Source organism: Salvelinus alpinus, chromosome 1 (assembly GCF_045679555.1).
Source record: "Salvelinus alpinus chromosome 1, SLU_Salpinus.1, whole genome shotgun sequence".
In the NCBI taxonomy this organism is placed as follows: Eukaryota; Metazoa; Chordata; class Actinopteri; order Salmoniformes; family Salmonidae; genus Salvelinus; species Salvelinus alpinus.
The window spans coordinates 74,778,098-74,801,750 of NC_092086.1; the positions used below are offsets into that span (position 1 = coordinate 74,778,098).

General features: G+C 41.4%; 2 protein-coding genes across 5 annotated transcripts in view; both read left to right on the forward strand.

The window, feature by feature from the left end:
- LOC139548650 (cullin-5-like) overlaps nucleotides 1-12,057 on the forward strand; it is a 36,373-nt gene extending 24,316 nt beyond the window's left edge. For all 4 annotated transcript variants that reach the window (XM_071358433.1, XM_071358512.1, XM_071358597.1 and 1 more), the window contains exons 16-19: nucleotides 857-1,018; nucleotides 6,987-7,105; nucleotides 9,983-10,106; nucleotides 10,338-12,057. In XM_071358433.1, coding sequence (XP_071214534.1) covers nucleotides 857-1,018; nucleotides 6,987-7,105; nucleotides 9,983-10,106; nucleotides 10,338-10,532 — 600 coding nt within the window. In that variant the 3' untranslated portion in view covers nucleotides 10,533-12,057. The remainder of the gene's footprint in view (nucleotides 1-856; nucleotides 1,019-6,986; nucleotides 7,106-9,982; nucleotides 10,107-10,337) is intronic.
- Nucleotides 12,058-21,103: 9,046 nt separating this feature from the next.
- LOC139548922 (calpain-5-like) overlaps nucleotides 21,104-23,653 on the forward strand; it is a 59,667-nt gene continuing 57,117 nt past the window's right edge. The window contains exon 1 of the mRNA XM_071358922.1: nucleotides 21,104-21,268. The gene's annotated coding sequence lies outside the window, so the exon portion shown is untranslated. The remainder of the gene's footprint in view (nucleotides 21,269-23,653) is intronic.

A 23,653-nucleotide genomic window follows, 5' to 3' on the forward strand; every position in this document is an offset into this window, starting at 1 on the left:
CATAATTGAATTGTACATAATTATGACATAACATTGAAGCTTGTGCAATGTAACAGAAATATTTAGACTTAAGGATGCCACCCGTTAGATAAAATACAGAACGGTTCCATATTTCACTGAAAGAATAAATGTTTTGTTTTCGAAATGATAGTTTCCGGATTTGACCATATTAATGACCAACGGCTCATATTTCTGTGTTTATTATAATTAAGTCTATGATTTGATAGAGCAGTCTGACTGAGCGGTGGTAGACGGCAGCAGGCTCGTAAGCATTCATTCAAACAGCACTTTCCTGCATTTGCCAGCAGCTCTTCGCTGTGCTTCAAGCATTGCGCTGTTTATGACTTCAAGCCTATCAGCTCCCGAGATTAGGCTGGCATACTATAGTGCCTATAAGAACATCCAATAGTCAAAGGTATATGAGATATAAATGGTATAGAGAGAAATAGTCCTATAATTCTTATAACTACAACCTAAAACGTCTTACCTGGGAATATTGAAGACTCATGTTAAAAGGAACCACCAGCTTTCTCATGTTCTGAGCAAGGAACTTAAACGTTAGCTTTTTTACATGGCAAATATTGCACTTTTACTTTCTTCTCTAACACTTTGGTTTTGCATTATTTAAACCAAATTGAACATGTTTCATTATTTATTTGAGACTAAATTGATTTTATTGATGTATTAAGTTAAAATAAGTGTTCATTTAGTATTGTTGTAATTGTCATTATTACATATATATAAATTCGGCCGATTAATCGGTATCGGCTTTTTTTGACCCTCCAATAATCGGTATCGGTGTTGAAAAATCCTAGTCGGTCGACCTCTAATAGAGATTCTATGTAATTCTATCCAGATCACATTTAAGAATGAGGTGGGCCAGTACGATCTGGAGGTGACCACATTCCAACTGGCTGTGCTGTTTGCCTGGAACCAGAGGCCTCGGGAGAGGATCAGCTTTGAGAACCTTAAGCTGGCCACGGAGCTGCCTGATGCCGAGCTCCGACGCACTCTCTGGGTAATGCACGGTGTCAAAGGGTAGATGGAGGTCAAAGGGTTATCTATCGTAAGGACTAGGGTTACAAGATTCCTGTAACATTTTCAAAATTACCATGTTTTCCCGAAATCCAAGTTGGAGGGTTTCTGGATTGGTGGCATATCCTTGCTTTATTCCGGGAGTCTTCCAACCGGGCTTTCTGGAAAACCTGTTTTTTATTAATTTGATATGGTACAAACAAACCCTGAAACCTCCCTGTAGTTTCCATGCGACCCTAACCATTACTACTTTCTAAAATGTTTTTTGATTGACGTCTAGCTGTGATGGATTGAACTTATCGGTCCCGCTTTAAGTGACGTTCAGCTTATGAGGTCTTCATAAGCACTACATGTGTTACAAAGCTATAGCTGTATGTCATGCTTCATAAATGTGGCATAACTTACATAATCACCCATGTCAAATGTGACATAACCCAATATGTCAAATATGATATACATGTGCTTTATAAAGGGGGGGTATGTTGTGCTGATGGATGGCATACGCTCTAAAGTGAAGTCATGTTAGTCACATTACACTTCAGCTCAAATGTGCCAGAGGTCTGGTGGACCAACACATGAAACTTGGTCTTCATTATTAGTTAGGTTTAAAATACAAATTATGGAAATGGGGAAGGTTTAGCCATAATTATGACTTTTTGACTGTGTTAACTTGTGACAATGACAAATTCTTTACCCAGGTCACTCACACTAAGGCCAACTTTGAATGGTTGATATCCCAGGCTTATATGTGCTGTGTGCAATAGCCTGGGGACGGCATTACACCAAGAAACACTTACCGTGATGAAAGCTCACAACCTAAAGAACTTGAACGTGGCTTTCTTCTGGAACTAAGTTAGATGTTCCTCAGTACACACACGCGCACACAACAAAAACGAGCCATACCGTGCGGTTTTGGGCCCAGCCATGTCTTTGACACATTCACCCACTCCCTCGCTGGAAGATCAGCCGCAAAATGTTGCCACCATTTGTATCAGCTTGTCATCAAGCCCTGGTCTCCAGCATGGGAACTGAAGAGGAATACCTGGTGCGGTAGTCTCAGGTCGGATTACTCCAAATATTTTGGTTCTGACACAAACGCAAGCTTTGCTGGTCCATTAACCCATTTAAATACCTACAGTAACCTGTGGATCATGATAACCTTCATAACTCAGCAGAACATTTTATGTAGTATCCTGCAATACTTTGTTTGAAGTGAGACACCTTTGGTAATTCATAACACATACAGTGGGGAGAACAAGTATTTGATACACTGCCGATTTTGCAGGTGTTCCTACTTACAAAGCATGTAGAGGTCTGTCATTTTTATCATAGGTACACTTCAACTGTGAGAGATGGGAATCTAAAACAAAAATCCAGAAAATCACATTGTATGATTTTTAAGTAATTAATTTGCATTTTATTGCATGACATAAGTATTTGATCACCTACCAACCAGTAAGAATTCCGGCTCTCAGACCTGTTAGTTTTTCTTTAAGAAGCCCTCCTGTTCTCCACTCGTTACCTGTATAAAATACACCTGTCCGCACACTCAATCAAACAGACTCCAACCTCTCCACAATGGCCAAGACCAGAGAGCTGTGTAAGGACATCAGGGATAAAATTGTAGACCTGCACAAGGCTGGGATGGGCTACAGGACAATAGGCAAGCAGCTTGGTGAGAAGGCAACAACTGTTGGCGCAATTATTAGAAAATGGAAGAACGCAACATGTAATGTGTTGGTTTCATGAGCTGAAATAAAAGATTCCAGAAATGTTCCCTATGCACAAAAAGCTTACTAATCGAAAATGTTGTGTACAAATTTGTTTACATTCCTGTTATTGAACATTAGTCCTTTGCCAAGATAATCCATCCGCCTGACAGGTGTAGCATATCAAGAAGCTGATTAAACAGCATGATCATTACACAGGTGCACCTTGTGCTGGGGACAATAAAAGGCCGCTCTAAAATGTGTGGTTTTGTCACCCAACACAATGTCACAGATGTCTTGAGGGAGTGTGCAATTGGCATGCTGACTGCAGGAATGTCCACCAGAGCTGTTGCCAGAGAATTGCATGTTTAATTCTCTACCATAAGCCACCTCCAACGTTTTCAAGAATTTGACAGTATGTGTAACTGGACTCACAACCGCAGACCACGTGTAACCACATCAGCCCAGGACCTCCACATCTGGCTTCTTCACCTGCGGGATGGTCTGAGACCAGCCACCTGGACAGCTGACGAAATTGTGGTTTTGCACAAACTAAGAATTTCTTCACAAACTGTAACAAACCGTCTCAGGGAAGCTCATCTGCGTGCCCGTCGTCCTCACCAGGGTCTTGACCTGACTGCAGTTCGGTGTTGTAACCTACTTCAGTTGGCAAATTCCCACCTTCACTGGCACGCTGGAGAAATGTGTTTTTCATGGATTAATTGTGGTTTCAACTGTACCGGGCAGACTGCGTGTATGGCGATGTGGGCGAGCGGTTTGCTGATGTGAACGGAGTGCCCTATGGTGGCAGTAAGGTTATGGTATGGGAAGGCATAAGCTATGGACATCAAACACCATTGCATTTTATCAATGGCAATTTGAATGCACAAAGATAGTGACGAGATCCTGAGGCCCATTGTCGTGCCATTCATCCGCCGCCATTACCTCATGTTTAAGCATGATAATGCACGGCTGAAAATGTCCTAGTTCTTCCATGGCCTGCATACTCCGCAGCAATGTTCCCTCTATTTTGAGCACTGAGCAAATTTTAGGTCTGCTGAGCGCTAACTTGAACATTGTGAAAATTCTGTGCAACTTCCAGCGCACGTTTGCTATGAACTCTAAGGCTGTACTTGATTTAAGTTAGTTTTAACAGTGGCCATTTGATCATATTATAGGCTTACCATAAAAAAACAATGGCGAAAATGCATCCCGTAACATTTTCACGTGGAAATAGCTGTTCTATCATTCAGTCTACAGTTGCAGCCAATGTGTAGTGTTTAATGTAGGCCTACATTCCGTGAGGCTTTTGGGAGAGAAAAAATAAAACATGGAGGGCTTGACATAAACAGGTTCATCTTCTTGTCCTTCAGACCAGGAGGTGACCGACAATGTTGTGGTGTTTGATGCAAGAAACCACTTTACAAAATAAAATGCATTATTATTCATACCATTATTACAGAGAATCAGACAAATTATGCTACCCTCTGCCTATTGGCTACTTAGCTTATTGAAGTCTGTCTCAAAATACAACACTGCCCCTTTTAAGACACAAAATGCTCTTTACCTGATTCGCTTTTCAATAAAATGTACATTTTGTGCTCTTGTAGGAAGCAATCACTTACCTATTGCTGACTACAAAGTATCTATAATTGGGCTAGTAGCTCAATAACTAGCAAAGGACATGAACAAAATGTGCACACGTGGCTACATGGAGCTCTTGCTTTGATCTCAAAACAAGCGCATCTACTCAACCGCTCATGCTGTAAACACAGTCCAGTTAAAAGTAAATGGCACATATCCATATATGGCAATGGTCTATTTGGATATAGGCCTACTGCAGCTCGGATTGTTTAGGCCGCACTGGTCTGTATAGAGTACGGGCTGAGTAGTGCATGTCAATGCAATAGAATCCTACTCTGATGCGTTCTGGCTACAACAAAATCTCTTACATAGTTTTTTGTTTCGGTATGTTGCATTGAAAGTGGCTAATTGTGTTGATTCAATCACAATTGCTATAGTAAATGGAAATGAAAGATATAGTGTTAGCAGGGAAAACTCTAGAACAGTGGTCACCAACCTTTTCTGAGTCAAGATCACGGAGTCAAAATACAAGCTGAGATTTACCTCTCAGATTTTTTTTTTAACATGACTTTAAAAAAAAAAAAGCCTATGCAACATTAACAAATAAAATTATTTGTTTTTAAATTGGTCACATGCGCCGAATACTTATAAGCCCCTAACCAACAATGCAGTTAAGAGAAATGCCTAAAAAGAAATCAAAGTAACAAATGATTAATGAGCAGCAGTAAAATAACAATAGCGAGTTAGCTTACTGCACAAACCTCATTGCTACAGTAATATATGTGCCCAATACATTATCACCGCATAGTGGCTTTGCTACTAATGCATTGTCGTTCGAGACACTTTTTAAAAAGTATCTTTCAACATTTCAGGTAGGCTATATGATTACACCGGTAATAGATCCGTTGTTATAGTACTTGTGATGCACAGCTGAGTGAGCGTACATTTTAAAAGGTTTGCTTTTTATTTTACTGGACTGATGGTATCTGCATTTGATGGTCAGTCTCTGCGGAGAGAGAGAGAGCAGCAGACTGAGGGTCCGCCCCTCAGCATCCCTCTGTTCTCCCTTATCTCCACTGACACTGACCAAAAAAGGACACTGTCTTCCAGCTGATGGGGCAACTCGAGTCGCACCGCATTATTTCTGCCTCATGCACAAATTCATGTTGTTCCTATGAACAGATAAAATGAAAAATTCCTCTAAGGACCCAAGCCACTAATGATAACACACGCCTATAGATACACATTCATTACTGCTGCAGTTCTTGTTGTAGCGCTGAGTGGAAATAGGAAGAACACTGATTTTATGTCTTATAAAAGTGTTGAATACAAAGTGTTGACAGTGCTGAACTTAAACATGAACTCATAAAAACAGTATCTCTTTGCTGTATTTGTTGACAGTCTCTAATCATGGTTTTAAGCGTTTTGAAATCTCAGTATCTTTGCTGTAGCTACGTTACTGCGTACATGGTCATCTAAGCCATCCGATTTGGCCAGCGGTAGGCCTATAGTGCACTTGATTTGCTCTCTAGGCCTGCCGGGAAGGCAGAGTTTGTACCTTCAGACACATGAAATTGTTCAAAATGGCAACAGTTTGCCTACCCAGCTGAATTGTGTGCACCTACCGCCAACAGGCCGAGACAAATATTGCTTCAATCTCGTGCTTCTCTCTGAGGGGCTGATATTTCTGCGCAGCAGTCCCGGGGAGCTGCTCGGCTACTGCGCGCAGCTTAGAAGGAACATTGCTCACCAGACATGTCACCATTTGAGTTTGTTTGGGATGCTCTGGATCAACATGTACGGCGGCGTGTTCCCGCCAATAGCCAGCAACTTCACACAGTCATTAAAGAGGACTGGGACAACATTCCATAGGCCACAATCAACAGTCTGACCGACTCCATGCAAAGGAGATGTTTCACTGCATGAGGCAAATGGTCACACCAGATACTGAATGGTTTTCTGATCCACTACTTTTTTTTTTTTTAAAGGTATCTATAAGTAACAGATGCATATCTGTATTCCCAGACATGTGAAATCCATAGATTAGGGCCAAATTAATTTATTACAATTGACTGATTTCGTCATGAACTATAACTCAGTAAAATCTTGTTTCATGTTGTTTATTTTTGTTCAGTGTAGAAATGTTTTAGAGTAATATATACAATTTAGTAGACACTTATCCAAAGCAACTTACAGTAATGTGTGAATACATTTCTACGGATGGGTGGTCCTGGGAATCGAACCCACTCCTGGCATTGCGATGCTCTACCAAGATACATGGCAGGGTTATAAATGCTTTGTGAAGCCTCAATTTGATATGATTTATAAGGCCTTTAATCGGTTCTTATGCCACCCTTTTATAAAGCACAGGTTTGTCAAATTTGACAGTGGGTTATGTCACATTTGAAATCGGTAGTTATGCCACATTTATGAATCCTTTTTTAAAGCATGACATACGGTTATAGATGAAGCCTTTAAAATGTGCACTTCATTTAAAGCGGGATCCTGTTAACTCTCAACCTTTTTATGCTCCTCACAGCTACAAAACAATATCCACTCATTTAAGTTTAGACTCCTTTCCTTCTCTCCTCTTTCTCATTCCTTCTATCACTCTTCTTTTTTCACCCTTTTTCTTCTCCCTCTCTCCTTTTCCTTCAGTCCCTGGTAGCGTTCCCCAAGCTAAAGCGGCAGGTGTTGTCCTACGACCCAGTGGTGGGTTCGCCCAAAGACTTTGCAGAGGGCACCCTCTTCTATGTCAATCAGGAGTTTTCACTAATGTAAGTGTTCCCTAATGTGTGACCAATGGGGTTTGCAACCCGGCTCTCTACCGCCACAGAGTTGGCTCTCTGGGCTAGCTTTACTTCCTGAAGGCAATGTAAGTATTCATACCCGTTGACTTATTGTACATTTTGTTACATCCTGAATTCAAAATGGATTAAATATACTCAATAATTACTAAATTAAAACATAATTTTAGAAATGTTAGTACAATACAGATATCTCATTTGCATAAGTATTCACACCCCTGAGTCAAATGTTAGAATCATCTTTGGCAGCGACTACAGCTGTGAGTCTTTTTGGGTAAGTCTAAGAGCTTTGCACACCTTTTATTGTACAATATTTGCACATTATTGTTTTTCTAAGTGCTTCAACCTCTGTCAATTTGGTTGTTGATCATTGCTAGACAGCCTTTTTCAATACTTGCCATAGACTTTCCAGACGATTTTAAGTCAGAACTGTAACTAGGCAACTGTCTTTTGGAAAGCCGACAACCAGGTTTTCTTCTAGGATTTTGCCTGTGCTTAGCTCTATTCCGTTTCTTTTAATCCTAAAAAACTCCTTAGGCCCTGCCGATGACAAGCCTGCCCATAACATGATGCAGCCACCACCATTCTTGAAAATATGAATATTCTTTACAGTTTTACTTCAGTGACTTATTGGAAACGGGATGCGTGTTTTTGAATATTTGTATTCTATAGTCTTCCTTTTCACTCTTGATTTAGGTTAGTATTGTGCAGTAACTACAATGTTGTTGATCCATCCTCAGTTTTCTATCACACTCATTAAAGTCACCATTGGCCTCATCAAATTTTATTGGTCACATATTTAGCATATGTTATTGCGGGTGTAGGGGAACGCTTGTTTTCCTAGCTCCAACAGTGCAGTAGTATCTAACAAATTATTTATAAGGCGTTTTAAGTGTTTCTTATGCCAAAACCTCCCTGGTCTTTGTGGTTGAATCTGTGTTTGAAATTCACTGCTCGACTGAGGGACTTAACAACAGATAATTGTATGTGTGGTACAGAGATGAAGTAGTCATTGAAAAATCATACAGTGAGTCCATGCAACTTATTATGTGACTTGTTAAGCACATTTTTACTCCTGAAGTTTAGGCTTGCCATAACAATATGAATACTAATTGACTCAAGACATTTTTCTAAAAACATATAATTCCACTTTGACATTATTGGGTATTATGTGTAGGCCAGTGACACACAATCTAATTTTAATCATTTTGAAATTCTGTTACACAACAATGTGGAAAAGTCGAGGGGTGTGAATACTTCCTGAATGCACTGTATCTTACAGGTTGAATTTCTAAACTTGGAGGTTGTCCTGTAGCTGAACTCAGCAAAAAAAGAAAGGGTCCTGAAAAAGGGACAGTCTTTCAAAGATAATTTGCAAAAATCCAAATAACTTCACAGATCTTAATTGTAAAGGGTTTAAACACTGTTTCCCATGCTTGTTCAATGAACCATAAACAATTAATGAACATGCACCTGTAAAACGGTCGTTAAGACGCTTACAGATGGCAGGCAATTAAGGTCACAGTTATGAAAACCTAGGACACTAAAGAGGACTTTCTACTGACTTGGAAAAACACCAAAAGAAAGATGCCCAGGGTCCCTGCTCATCTGCGTGAACGTGCCTTAGGCATGCTGCAAGGAGGCATGAGGACTGCAGATGTGACCAGTGCAATAAATTGCGATGTCCGTACTGTGTGACGCCTAAGACAGCACTACAGGGAGACAGGACGGACAGCTGATCGTCCTCGCAGTGGCAGACCACGTGTAACAACACCTGCACAGGATCGGTACATCCGAACATCACACCTGCGGGACAGGTACAGGATGGCAACAACAACTGCAACTTACACCAGGAACGCACAATCCCTCCATCAGTGCTCAGACTGTCCGCAATAGGTTGAGAGAGGCTGGACTGAGTGCTTGTAGGCCTGTTGTAAGGCAGGTCCTCACTAGACATCACCGGCAACAACGTCGCCTATGGGCGCAAACTCACCATCGCTGGACCAGACAGGACTGGCACAAAGTGCTCTTCACTGACGAGTCGCAGTATTGTCTCACATAGGGTGATGGTCGGATTCGCGTTTATCGTCGAAGGAATGAGCGTTACACCGAGGCATGTACTCTGGAGTGGGATCGATTTGGAGGTGGGGAGTCCGTCACGGTCTGGGGCGGTGTGTCACAGCATCATTGGACTGAGCTTGTTGTCATTGCAGGCAATCTCAACGCTGTGCGTTACAGAGATGACATTCTCCTCCCTCATGTGGTACCCTTCCTGCAGGCTCATCCTGACATGACCCTTTAGCATGACAATGCCACCACCCATACTGCTCGTTCTGTGCGTGATATCCTGCAAGGCAGGAATGTCAGTGTTCTGCCATGGCCAGCGAAGAGCCCGGATCTCAATCCCATTGAGCACGTCTGGGACCTGTAGGATCGGAGGGTGAGGGCTAGGGCCATTCCCCCCAGAAATGTCCGGGAACTTGCAGGTGCCTTGGTGGAAGAATGGGGTAACATCTCACAGCAAATCTGTCCATGGGGAGGAGATGCACTGCAGTACTTAGTATCTGGTGTGGCCACCAGCTGCATTGATTGTTACTTTTGACCCCCCCCCCCCCCTTTGTTCAGGGACACATTATTCAATTTCTGTTAGTCACATGTCTGTGGAACTTGTTCAGTTTATGTCTCAGTTGTTGAACCTTGTTATGTTCATACAAATATTTACATATACTAAGTTTGCTGAAAATAAACAGTTGACAGTGAGAGGACGTTTCTTTTTTTTGCTGAGTTTAGTATGTGGCACACAAAAGACCCACTAGTAGCACCTCTAAATTGTGTGTGTGTGTCCAGAAAAAACTCCAAGGTACAGAAGAGGGGGAAGATTAACCTAATTGGCCGGCTTCAGCTCACCACAGAGCGAATGAGGGAGGAGGAGAACGAGGGAATCGTCCAGCTCAGGATATTGAGAACACAGGTACTATATAAGGGCTTCCCATTGAAAGGTCATTGCAAATAAGATTTTTTTATTTCTCACATCCTCATCTCTTTCTCAAGGCACATTTAGGCAGAAGATCTGCGGTTTCTCCCCTTGGCTCTTCTCCAATGCATTTTGAGAAAGCGGCAAGGATGGAGGATGCAAGGTATCAAGGAAATAGAGTACAATTGAGATTCACCCTCTCTCTTCTCTTGGTCTCTCCCCTTCCAGGAGGCCATCATCCAGATCATGAAGATGCGCAAGCGGATCACCAACGCCCAGCTGCAGACAGAGCTGGTCGAGATCCTCAAAAACATGTTCCTACCTCAGAAGAAGATGATCAAGGAGCAGATGGAGTGGCTCATTGAGCACAAGTACATCAAGCGGGACGAGACGGATCTCAACACCTTCATCTACATTGCGTAACGGTGGTGATGACGTATAACGGTGGTGATGACGTATAACGGTGGTTCTTCAGGCCTGATGGACAATAAAATATTTCCAGGCCTGACCGTCTTAGAAAAAAATAACATCTTTGTATCGTGGGGGTTCAACCCTGACGGACAATAAGAATATGTTCAAGCTGACCTTTTGATAATTTGTTTATCTATTCCCGTGGGGAAATAAAGACTGATTTAGGACAGAGTTACAGAAATGTATAAAGGGAGGAGTTTGTGTGGTGAAAGGGTAAGAAAGAAATGAGTTTGAGCTTCTCAGCAGGAGTCCACACCCACCGAGTGTCAGTCATCGTTTTTGTCTAGGAGGCATTTCCTTGTCTGTAGATGGGACGTGGATGGTGGTTGTGAAGGTTTGTCCCTGTTAATGTGGCGTTCGCCTTACTGTCAACCAACCACCACACAGACTGCACCACCACCCCGACACCATCCATGGACACCCCACCACTATTGGAGTGACGATGGTTGTTAGGTCTCTCTAACGACATGGAAGGAAGAACGGTAGGAGGTCCGTTTCCCTCCATGTCTACAGTCCCAAGTTTTGTGCCTAGCCAACACAAGTCGTCGGACCTCTTCAACAGAACAAGCTGTGTCCTCGGGCAACTGTCTGAGCCAAGCTGTTGGCCATGTTTTTGTTTGTGGTGACAAACAAAGAATTTATGCTGCATTCATGCACTAGTTGGAACTAGGAAACCCTGAATCATTCGACTAACTGATTGTAGTTATACATGTGCTGCGTTCAACAAATCAGCAAGTTGGACATTTCAGAGTTTCTTAGTTCCGACTAGCATGTGAACACTGCATTAAGACGTGACGTCGTTCCTGGACTTTCCCGGACCCAGACTAACATTAGTCCTAGATTTTAAAATGTATATATTCTCAATGGAGAATCTTCATTGAAAGTGCACTTTATTCCAGAACTTGGTGTAATCTGGGGTGGGGAAACTGTCTCCACAGTATATATTATAATTCAGAAATGTTCACAAGTTGTTCACTGTTTTCACAAGAGACAGACTGACACATATTTTCTGTTTTGACTGAGTTTAAAGTCCAGACTGTTTGCTGTAATTTGAGGGTATATTCATCCATATCGGGTGAACCATTTAGAAAATACATTAAAGTAGTCAAAAGTACAGTATTTGGTCCCATATTTTTAACACGCCGTGACTACAAACTTGTTGGATGCAATTGCAGTTTGTTTTGGTTGTGTTTTAGATTATATTGTGCCCAATAGAAAGACATTATTTACCATGCATTGTGTCATTTTGGAGTCACTTTTTTTGTGAATGTTTCTAAACACTTGTACATTTTAACGTGGATGCGGATAATCATGAATGAATCGTAAATAATAATTGAGAAAGAGGCAAGTATTTGTCCAAATACTTTTGGTTCTCTGTAATGTGGTGACTATGTACAAAAAGTGCTGTAATTTCTGAGCGGTTTACCCAATATGGATTGAATTGCCCTCAAATTAAAGCTGATAGTCTGCACTTTAACCTCATAGTCATTGTATCATTTCAAATGCTGGAGTACAGATCCAAAACATGTCAATGTCCAAATACTGTATATAACCTTCTATATACATGGTTCTGATGGCAACTACCACAGTACAGAGCTAAAGGAGTGTACAGAAATATGTAATGAGATGATGAAATAAACAGCACCTTATTTAAAAAGATAAGAACGTCAAAATCAACGTTGTCATTCGGCCCTGGGCTACTTCCCAAAGCAGGAAAAAGGTGCAAGTAACTACATTTTCTAGCATATGTCCATTGCTAGGTGGCACTAAACTTCGGGAATTCTGACTCTGTCGCTGTCATCTTAATAAGTGGTGCTGAATCTCTGTCGCGGTTACAGCTGGTTTGTAAAGAATGCCGATGTTGAGTATGGCCTGGTGGGTGAACGAATCAAATAAATTGTGGCATGCTCATTTCAAGTTTATTTATTTAGGAATTTGGCAAATGGAGTCCTTTTGAAAATATTTTGGAAAGTTCTTTTTAACTCATGAACCATGCCTTGTGAACTGAAAAACTGCCTGCTTCAATACCCACTTCGAATCCCGTGTGTGCAGTATGGTTAATAGCCCAACTCTAGACAAGAAGCCTATGGTCGGGGTGCGTCCTTTATAATCTCTCTTTCCTCCAGAAGTTTGCTCTCATTCACTACTCCCCACAAATGTAGAAGCATTTAATTGGTGTTGGCATGGGCTAGACAGAGTTTCCATATAGCAGTAATTTCCTTCCAAGTCCATGAAGGAAAGAGAACAAGTATACTCTTCGGGAGACAGTAGTGCTAATTGGGACGCATTCCTGGTCCCTTGCGCTATAGGTTTATTCCAGTCCATTTGTTAATCTTCTTACACAGTATTCTTATCTGTTGCACATCTTGACCACACGAGTGGGGCAGAGTGCAGCCAACAATTTTTCAATTCAGCGATGTGATTTCTTACCAATAATCATGCATTGCATTTATCAGACAACATTAATAGCCTATTGAAGACATTTCGCGCATAATGTTTTTAAAGTCTGAGCGCGACCATCACAAAAATAGCCCGCTTAATAAGATTTGCACTTGGAGCATTTTTAAGTGTGAGTTTGGTGTCAACACCGACACCGCACATGCTCAGTCCGCAGCTCCTTGTAGGCTCCTCCCTGGCGTGCACTTGGAGAGGGACATATGGAAAGCCAAAAGGTTCAAATCGTCTTACGCAGAAACATGCAACACTTGTGATTAGGATTTTTTTTCAAGTGTCAAATGTAATTTTCTTTACATGTGCATTTTCCACTTGTCCAGTGTGCGTTTATAGGTGATTTGAACGCTTGTAATGATCATTTTCACTTGCTTTTTTCAAGTGTCAAATGTAATTTGTACATGTGATTTTTGTACATGTGACCTGTCCTGTGTGCATTTACAGGTGATTTGAACGATCAATCGTTATGGTCAAATTTTACACATGTTCATTACACCTGTCCAGTGTGCATTTGCAGGTGATGAGAACGCTTGTTTTGGTCAATTTTCGCACATGTTTTTTTACACCTGTCCAGTGTGCATTTACAGGTGATGTTAACGCTCTAACCCAGAGACTCTGTCTAGAGACTCGCTCTAGTTACTGGGTGGGCTGACGCCCTGAAGGCCACCAGAGGGCGCAAATACAGCCAGCTCCCTTCCCCAGTGATATGGGTAGAGGGCCAGAGAGGACTGAGGCTTTCCCAGGGAGGGGGCCCAGACCCCCGTAGAGGGGTGCTTACCCCCTCCCATGGCCACCAGGGGGCACCAGTATATCCAGCCAGCCCCCTGCACCAGGCCAGGGAGATGAGGGGAGAGGGCTGAGGTCGACCGAGGGAGAGGGGGCCATCCCCCAGAGAGTGGGGCCAACCCCCCCCAACGGCAAACAGAGGGCGCCAATATATCCAGACAGCTCCCTGCCCCAGGGATATCGGGTGAGGGCCAGAGAAAGCTGAGGCCATCCCAGGGAGGGGGGACCGACCCCTGCCCAGGGCCACCGGGGGCGACACTACATCCACCTAGCTCCCTGCACTAGGGATATTGGTGGAGAAGGCCAGAGAGGGATGGGGCCAACCCAGGGAGAGGGGGGCTGACCCCCTCCCACAGCCACCAGGGGGAGCCACTACATCCACCGAGCTCCCTGAATCAGGGAAATAGGGGGGGAGACGGCCGGAGAGGGCTGGGGCCGACTCAGGGAGGGGCGCCACTAGATCCACCCAGCTCCCTGCCCCAAGGGGAGAGGGCCAAGTGAGGCGGGTCCTAACTCCCCCGCCTTAGGCCACCAAGGAGCACCACTACATCCAGCCAGCTTCCTGACCCAGCTATAGAGATATATAGTAATAGCATATTTTTGTAGGCACTAACTCGGCCATGGTTCGTTCGACAGCCTATGGGGTAATGAATGGCGTTTTTGTAGGGTTTTTTGATCATCGCTGAAAACTTATTTGGTCAATTCAGACTTAGATTTTGTTCTATGAGACAATGTTCAACAGCTAACATCATATTTTGTAATATATTTTATTTTTATAAGCATTTATGTATTAAAAAATCACAAAGGCTTCATGATTCATAAAGGTCATGTTAAATGACTGATATTATCTCATAGAAAAATACGTAAAAGATCTCCTTACCCCATCTTAACTGTATTAGTTTTGTCATATTTCTACCTTTATTACTGTACATTTACATTTGAGTAATTTAGCAGATGCAAAAAAAATGTTTTGTTGCTAAATACATATAACTCACATTGCTGGGCCATCTTTTTGCATTTTCCTCACAGTATCACACATTTTCAGCCTTTGTTGGTCTTATTATACCAATATCTTTATGGCATTGAAAAATATATTTAATATGCATTTTTCCTCTGTTAATTCAGAATCCATTCAATTTCTGTATTCGGTGAGCAATACAATGAAAGTCTATTGTCATTGATATCATTAAGAAAAGTACCTACTTTTCCCCAAAAAAACATCTGTTTGATAAATAAATTAAAGTAAATAATACTCACTATACTTTCCAAACCACAAAGGCTGGATTAAAATATTTTTTCTAAAAAGGAATTTATAAACTGTTTATGAGGAAGCGGAGGAAGGACTAAAGTGCACAACATTTGAGAGAAATAAGCTTTTTGTGTGAATGGAAAATGTCTGGGATCTTTTATTTCAGCTAATGAAACATGAGACCAACACTTTACATGTTGCATTGATTTTTATGTTCAGTGTATATAAATCCATATGAAAATGTGCAGCAAAGTGAGACGTCATCACTCAAGTTGGTAATCCAATGTTTCGAGAATAGCTGGCTAGCCCTCTGTCCAATACACAAAATGCAAATATCTAATGTTATCTTAAAGCTACCTCTGCACTGTTTCTTTTGTCATTGATAGGCTGTACATTTACCTGCTTATTCCCTGACATTGTCCAAGTTATGATTTCTCATTAATTCTCCCTTTCTCCTCTGATGTATTCCATATTGCCCACTTCCTCACCAGACAGTAGCAACAAAGTATTAGAAACAGTGCTAATTTCATTCAACCTTTTAAAAATGTTAGTATTTACAGTAGACATTTCCATATCATAGTCTAGTCCAAAACTAATGACAATGTTTCAGAATGTAAAAAGTAACAGTACAAAACATACATAATTTTAGCAGACATTGCATTAGAACAACCACTAGATACACTCTTAGAAAAAAAGGTTCCAAAAGCGTTCTTCGGCTGTCCACATAGTATAACCGTTTTTAGTTCCAGGTAGAACCATTTTGGGTTCCATGTAGAACCATCTGTGGAAGAGGTTCTACATGGAAACCAAAATGGTTCTACTTGGAACAAAAAAGGTTCTACCTGGAACCAACAAGGATTCTTCAAAAAGTTATCCTATGGGGACAGCCGAATAACCCTTTTAGGGTCTAGACAGCACCTTTTTTTCTAAGAGTGTAGTTTTATCAGAGACATTTTTAGGAAAAGCTGCTCATTTAGCAAGCGCATAAAATGCCTATCGGATATAAATAGCTAGTAGTTATTGTTCTATAGGCTTTCCTCCTTGCTAGTCTGCAGGTGCTTGAGTACTTGATTGTGATGTTGTGGCTGTAACATTTCCTGGATATTGCATAAGAACAACAACAACTAGAACTAACAACTTTATCAGATATACATTTTCAGGAAAAGCAGCTCATTTAGCAAGACAAAAAAATAATGTATTGCATTGGTTCAACCTTTAAATCTAGCTACTCAAGATAGAGATCTTACCTTTTTGTCTCTGTAGCTGTTTGCTCTCACCTCGTCTGGGCACTGCAACAGCCAGATAGAAGCAGCTGCACGTCAGATCTTATTCCCCATTCTCTATTGTCTAGATTCTACAGGGAGCTAGCATGTTCTCCTAAAACATGAGCTACTAGCTAGCCAACTTGAGCAAATACATCTCAGCTTGCTAACTAGCAAAGCCAACCAATTACACAACAAATATACACAAAGTAAACAATTACTTTCCAAACTAATGTTAGTCTCAACCAAATGACAAGTACAAAGACCTATTGCTACATTCCACAAAGTAACAACCATTAGTTACAGGCAAGACAGAAGACTATTGCTAGCTAGCTAACCAGCCATGCTATTTCAATGAAAAAAAGATAGCTAGTGAGCGTCAGCTTTGTAGTTGTAATGCTACGTGGAAACACTCGTTTTAATTTTGCCTTGTTTTATTTACTAATTTTACTAAAATTGTGCCAGTTATTACACAGACGTTCAAAACGTAGCACAATTTCATGCGTCTGAAAGTACAACATTCAAGCTTTCTAACCGATTGGTGTACATTTTTAAACATAATTCTTCCGCATGTCCTTTTTGCATGAACAGGTGAATAAAGCACATGTCTTCTTAATTTCACACGTTGTGAGCATTTTTACCCTATATTTTTTCACCTGTTGTGTTTGCATTTCCAAGTGTAGGAAATGCGTGTCTTCTGTGAAGTTGATTTTCAAAGTAGGAATTTCCCTGTTGAAATGTTAAAGGACAATTATATGGTTGATTTTCTCTTTTCCAAAAGCCATAAAGCTTTTCGTAAAGCCTTTATATTTAGAAAAATATAATTGTTTTTATATACAGTATATATAAATATAGAAGCTCACTGATTGATTCCTTCAAGCAAGCTTAAGATCGAAAAACATTGATGGAGGAGCTTCTTCGCTAACGTTACCTATCTGTAAGTGTGCTATTTTATTTCCATATTTTAGATATGATTTTATACATTCCATCGCGGTTTACAACTAGTACTGTATAGCGTTTATGAATGTGTTTTTCTCTTCTAAAAGTCCGCTAGCATGTTGTGCTAACTAGCTTCTCTTACCATTCTATTGTATGTTAGCTAACTAGCTGGTTATCTTTCTTTTGTACTGACTAGCCAAGAGGATGTTGTACCTAGTTTGTTTACTCATTTCATAGTAAAGATTTCGCCCATTTCTGACAAGTTATTTGCCATTTCATGCCAACTGTCAGCCCAGCAACTTGTGATAGAAATGTATGGCGTCATCGTTATGTTACTGAAACTGACTTTGTTATCTATTTAATTCCCAGTACATTACGCTTTTGTTTTTCATTTATTTCTACTTGGAAAGTTCCAGGTGCATACAGGGAGAATAGATTGTTATGTTGTTGTGTGCTCCACTACAATAAATGGTCTTTTCACATGTCATAAATACAGTGGATGGTTAAAGGGCATTCCTTTCTTCTTTCTTGACATGTGCTTATAGCTCAAGGTATTTAATCTCTGTCATTGTGTTGTACAGCAATCGGCTTCAACGTGGAGACTGTGACTTGCAAGAACCTGAAGTTCCAGGTGTGGGATCTTGTTGGACAGACAAGTTTCATGTAATTATATGAATACCACGACAAGCCTTTCATGTATATGCATAAACACATAGACATAAACACCCCCACCCCCCACTAACAATATTTGTTGTATTTGGTACATAGGAAACCTCCTCCTCATCATCATCATCATCATCATCAAACCAGCTTCCGCTTACATAATAATGTTTATGGAGGTGTGTTTGCTGTTGGTGAGGCTACATTTCTCACCTCAATGGCTATCTGGTCATTGAGATGGTCATGTCTAGTTGTATACATGTCCTTGTATGAACACCGACCATTCAACACACTCCATTGCATTTGACAGTGTGTAAGATACAGAATGGGTAATGTTTTGCAGTGCACCAGAGTGCTACAACGTGTTTTTTAGATTTCTTTTAAGCACAATAGCACATTTCTGGTAAATGGGAAGCCGAGACAGTGGTCAGCATAGTCCAGCAGTGAGTTTTCCCTGCAGCCTTAGGCTTGACCAATGGTGCCACACACACAGTTGTTCAATATGGCTTATCTGTCTTCCCACTAACATGCCATTCAGTAATATAAAATGAAGATAAATACTGGCCAGGGTCCAGTGTTTAGAACAATCTGCAGGGACATACAAGTATGAATGTAGTGTATGAAGAACGATTTGTTTTACATTACGTAATTAACATCAACTACTACTGAAAAACAGGAATTATTCTAAACTTTCCTGTGTTTTCTGTGTTGCTTTCTTCACAGGGAAATGCACGAATAGTCACCATGCAGTATGTCCTGACCTGGGGTTTGTCTGAAGTTGGGAAGTGGCCTCAACTGGGAAACACAAATGGGCTGTTCACTCAAGCCAACACTTTTAGAGTGAAACTGTGGTATCCAGTCACGACCATATTCTGTATCAGTGTCAGCAATAGTCTGTCATTATGAAATGCTTTGGTTTGAAATCCATTTTCCTTACCTTATCCTGACACTTTTTTTGGAACCTTTAGATAGAAATGTATTGTGTGGAACAAACAAGCCTCACTGACTGTAGAATAACAAATCATGTGTGCTCTATTTATAACATTTCTATTGGCAACTTTTGACTATTGATAGTGCCCCAGGAAATAGAGAGGTACAATCAGGGGTGTATTCATTACACAAATTCTATTGCAAAACGTTTTGTAACAGAAACAGTTTACTGCCTATGCTGTTCAGTTCCATTTTGTTCTTAACTCCCTTTCCTCTACTACTACTTTTCCTAGCTTCCTTTCCTATTGTTTCTGTGTTTCTTTTCCTTTTCTTCTTTCTCGGTTCCCTTTCATAATTTATTTTCCTCATATCCTAGCTCCCTTTCTTTATTTTCTTTGCCATCTCCCTTTCCTTTCCTCCTTTTCTATTCTAGCTCCTCTACCTTTCCTAAATCCCTTTGCTTAGCCATTAGTGTTTTTGATATTAATATCTACTGTATTGATATGTTCAACACTTTGGATTGGGATATTTTAAATTGCTATTACTTTTTTTACATTTGTGAATGACGTATGCAAGGTCGCTGACTGTATATAAAAAAGCAATTTTATGTCAGTTCTAAATTTAAATTACACTTCAATTGTTGTGGCAATGAGGGATTCAAATAGTGATCAATTGAATAATGTGTCCCTGAACAAAGGGGGGGGGGGTCAAAATCAAAAGTAACAGTCAGTATGGTGTGACCACCAGCTGCATTAAGTACTGCAGTGCATCTCCTCCTCATGGACTCCACCAGATTTGCCAGTTCTTGCTGTGAGATGTTACCCCATTCTTCCACCAAGGCACCTGCAAGGTCCCGGACATTTCTGGGGGGAATGGCCCTAGCCCTCACCCTCCGATCCAACAGGTCCCAGAAGTGCTCAATGGGATTGAGATCCGGGCTCTTCGTTGGCCATGGCAGAACACTGACATTCCTGACTTGCAGGAAATCACGCACAGATTGAGCAGTATGGCTGATGGCATTGTCATGCTGGAGGGTCATGTCAGGATGAGCCTGCAGGAAGGGTACCACATGAGGGAGGAGGATGTCTTCACTGTAACGCACAGCGTTGAGATTGCCTGCAATGACAACAAGCTCAGTCCAATGATGCTGTGACACACCGCCCCAGACCGTGACAGACCCTCCACCTCCAAATTGATCCCGCTCCAGAGTACAGGCCTCGTTGTAACGCTTATTCCTTTGACAATAAACGCGAATCCGACCATCACCCCATGTGAGACAATACTGCGACTCGTCAGTGAAGAGCACTTTGTGCCAGTCCTGTCTGGTCCAGCAATGGTGGGTTTGCGCCCATAGGCGACGTTGTTGCCGGTGATGTCTGGTGAGGACCTGCCTTACAACAGGCCTACAAGCCCTCAGTCCAGCCTCTCTCAACCTATTGTGGACAGTCGGAGCACTGATGGAGGAATTGTGCGTTCCTGGTGTAACTCTGGCAGTTGTTGTTGCCACCCTGTACCTGTCCCGCAGGTGTGAATTTCAGGTGTACCGATCCTGTGCAGGTGTTGTTACACATGGTCTGCCACTGCTGCCCGTCCTGTCTCCCTGTAGAGCTGTCTTAGGCGTTTCACAGTACGGACTTTTGGTGCTTTTCCAAGTCAGTAGAAAGGCCTCTTTAGTGCCCTAAGTTTTCATAACTGTGACCTTAATTGCATAACGTCTGTAAGCTGTTAGTGTCTTAACGACAGTTTCACAGGTGCATGTTCATTAATTGTTTATGGTTCATTGACAAGCATGGGAAACAGTGTTTAAACCCTTTACAATGAAGATCTGGGAAGTTATTTTGGATTTTTATGAATTATCTTTGAAAGACAGGGTCCTGAAAAATGGACGTTTCTTTTTTTGCTGAGTTTATTTATACATTTTCAATATTTTGTAACACATATAATGGCCTAGCTTACTGCTTGTGCTTATTAGTCACCCATGAATAGTAAAAAAATGCCTAAATGCCAATTGTAAATGTGCACTGGACAGGTGTTAAGAACATGTGTAAAAATGACATTTGACACTTGAAAAAAGCAGTGAAATATGATCATTATGAGCGTTCAAATCACCTGTAAACGCACACTGAACAAGTGAAAAAAACACATGTTAAGAAAATCTACACTTGACACTTGAAAAAAGCAAGTGAAACATGATAATGACAAGTGTTGACTTGTTCCGGGTAAAACGATTTGAACCTTTTGGCTTTCCATAGGGGAGAGCGAGATTGCAAGCAGATCAGAGGGGGGTGCGTCGCTCAAGCAGGACCGAGGAGGAATCACAGCAGCCCCGGCTGGGACTGCCATACCCGACCCGCTGGATCCCCGGAGGAACAGAGAGAACACGTCGCCCAAGGGAGAGGAGCTCTGTTCAGGTAACAGTAAAACAACACCGCCTCATTTGCATTAGGGACCTCGCTGCAGATGCTGCTTTTGTAATCCGTGCAATACGAGTGACTGTGGTTGAGGAGGTGATGGGAGGCGGGAACCGTAGTTGGAAGGAAAATACAGTAGGCTAGTCATGGGAGCTGCTGCCGCGGCTTGTGTTGTGTTCAAAACAGGGTGCATATACGAGACATGATCCATTACCAACGGAGTTAGCCTATGCCTCGCCGTCCGTTGGGAGCATTGTTTGACCCGTCGCGTGCACTGCTGTGGATACCACGCGCGAAGGAAGTCTTTCAAGATGTGGTTATTAGCTAGGATCTGCTCTTTCCACAATTGGCAACAGAATAACAACATATTATCCCACAAAACAATAGACTACCACTGCAACCTTGATTTCTAACTACAATTTGCCACTACGGCTATAACCCTATTTTCGTATTTATGCCTTCCAGAAGGGCTTGCAGTAGAGTGGTGCTTATTTGATAATTTTGATATTTCAGGAGAATGCATTGCTAACTTGCTCCTTCTGATATGCGAGGACCAAGTTGAGAATTGTCTGGTTTTAAGACCAACACCCACACGGATACTGTCCTCTCCTTGCCCGACGACCCTACATTTAATTCCGTTGCTCTATCGACTGCTAGTTGGCCGGAGCGATGTGGATGGATAGGTAGCTAGACAAGTTGTCTCCCATAGCTACCAGACGCAGCTGTGTCCAAATTATAGGCTGTTATTATTACCATTACGACCGTCTAAACCTTCAATCTTTCACCTAAACAGTTACAGACTTGAGTAAATAGCCTACTGTTATAGGCAGACAAATGGTCAGATAGATCTAGGGCAGAACACTAACAGTCCATTGCGAAATAAGAAATGTCTACTATAGGCCTGACTGCCTTAAATTATGTCATATGCAAGCCATTTGTAAAACTATATGTAATCTGACCGATGTTGAATAACAACAAACTCCCTTGCTGATTCTTAAATGTAGGTCCATGTGACACAACTAATATAGCCTACTGGATGCTAACGCTCTCTCTCTCTCTCTCCTGTAAGAAGCCTTGTCTATCTGTCCCCCAATGCAGTTTCCCAACTTCAGTCATCGAGTACACCCAACAGTAGGCAAAATATTTTTGTTGTGGCCCCGAACAAGCATACCTTGACAAGTTGAATCAGGTGTTTTTGTCTGGGGTTACAATTGTGCTCTTGGGGGTACTCAGGCACCGAGGTTGGGAAACACTGCCATAATGCACTCTTCTTTTGTTATGACTAATGCATCTGGCCTATAAAGGCCAGCCTATTAGTTATAGCCAATTATGATGCATGTAGGCTGATGGGTTAGGAGAGTGACGGAGGATGACGAAACGGAACGTTCATATGGAAATGAATTATGTAGAGCGCAAATGATTGTCTGTCAGATAGAAATAGGGAATCCTGTCGTCTCTATTCATTCTATTTCCATATGCAACATTCAGGGCCCGGTTTCCCAAAAGCATCTTAAGGTCATGACTAGACGGATCCAGCTTTTGCCAATTGTATGTCATAATTATTATATATTGTTTTGCTAACAGTATCCCTTTTCTAACTTTAACTTAATTCTCCTAACCTGCTACGTTATTATCCTGCTGCGTAAGTTATCCTACCTGACGTTAATTTGACAAAAGCTGGATCCCTCCTAGGTTTAAGGCTAAATTCATCGTTAGAACCTTCATAGGAGCATCGCTAAATCTCCGAGCTCTTTCCCAAAATCATCCTTACTACAGTTGCACATGAAAACCCTTGTTATTTACCGACTTCCTCAGACCACTCGTAGAACAGCTAAATTCGTCGTTAGATTAGTTTTTTCCCTACTGCTTCACTTTATATGTATTACCGCTAAACATAGAATCAATGTGTTAATCTGTCTCTGTGAGCACCGATAACTTCACAACGAAGTTGACTACAAATACAAAGTTGCCAATGTCTTTGCAATTGCTACAAACAAGCAAAGGACAAATATTCTCCAAATCAAAACCGAGATGACTGCATTAAAAGATAAATAGCTTACCTACAGTATAGGCTTCATATTAATATTAAAATCAATTTCATGTTCATTCAATTAATTTTTATTTTCTAGTTGGCTACTGTCTGTAACTTTTGTGTAGCCTGACAGGTGCGCAATGATGTGCCAGATCTTAATTTTATGCATTATTATAGGGTCTCAATATTTGCTGCCATAGGTGATAATATCTCTGTAGGAGCTGATCCGTTGTCATTATTGTGGAATAGTTCTAATGTTAAGGTAAGATTTGAATGGAGAAAGGCAGCGCTGCAATCAGCTTTCTTTCGATCCTAGCGGTATCGATCTTATCAGTATCGATGCATTCCTCAAC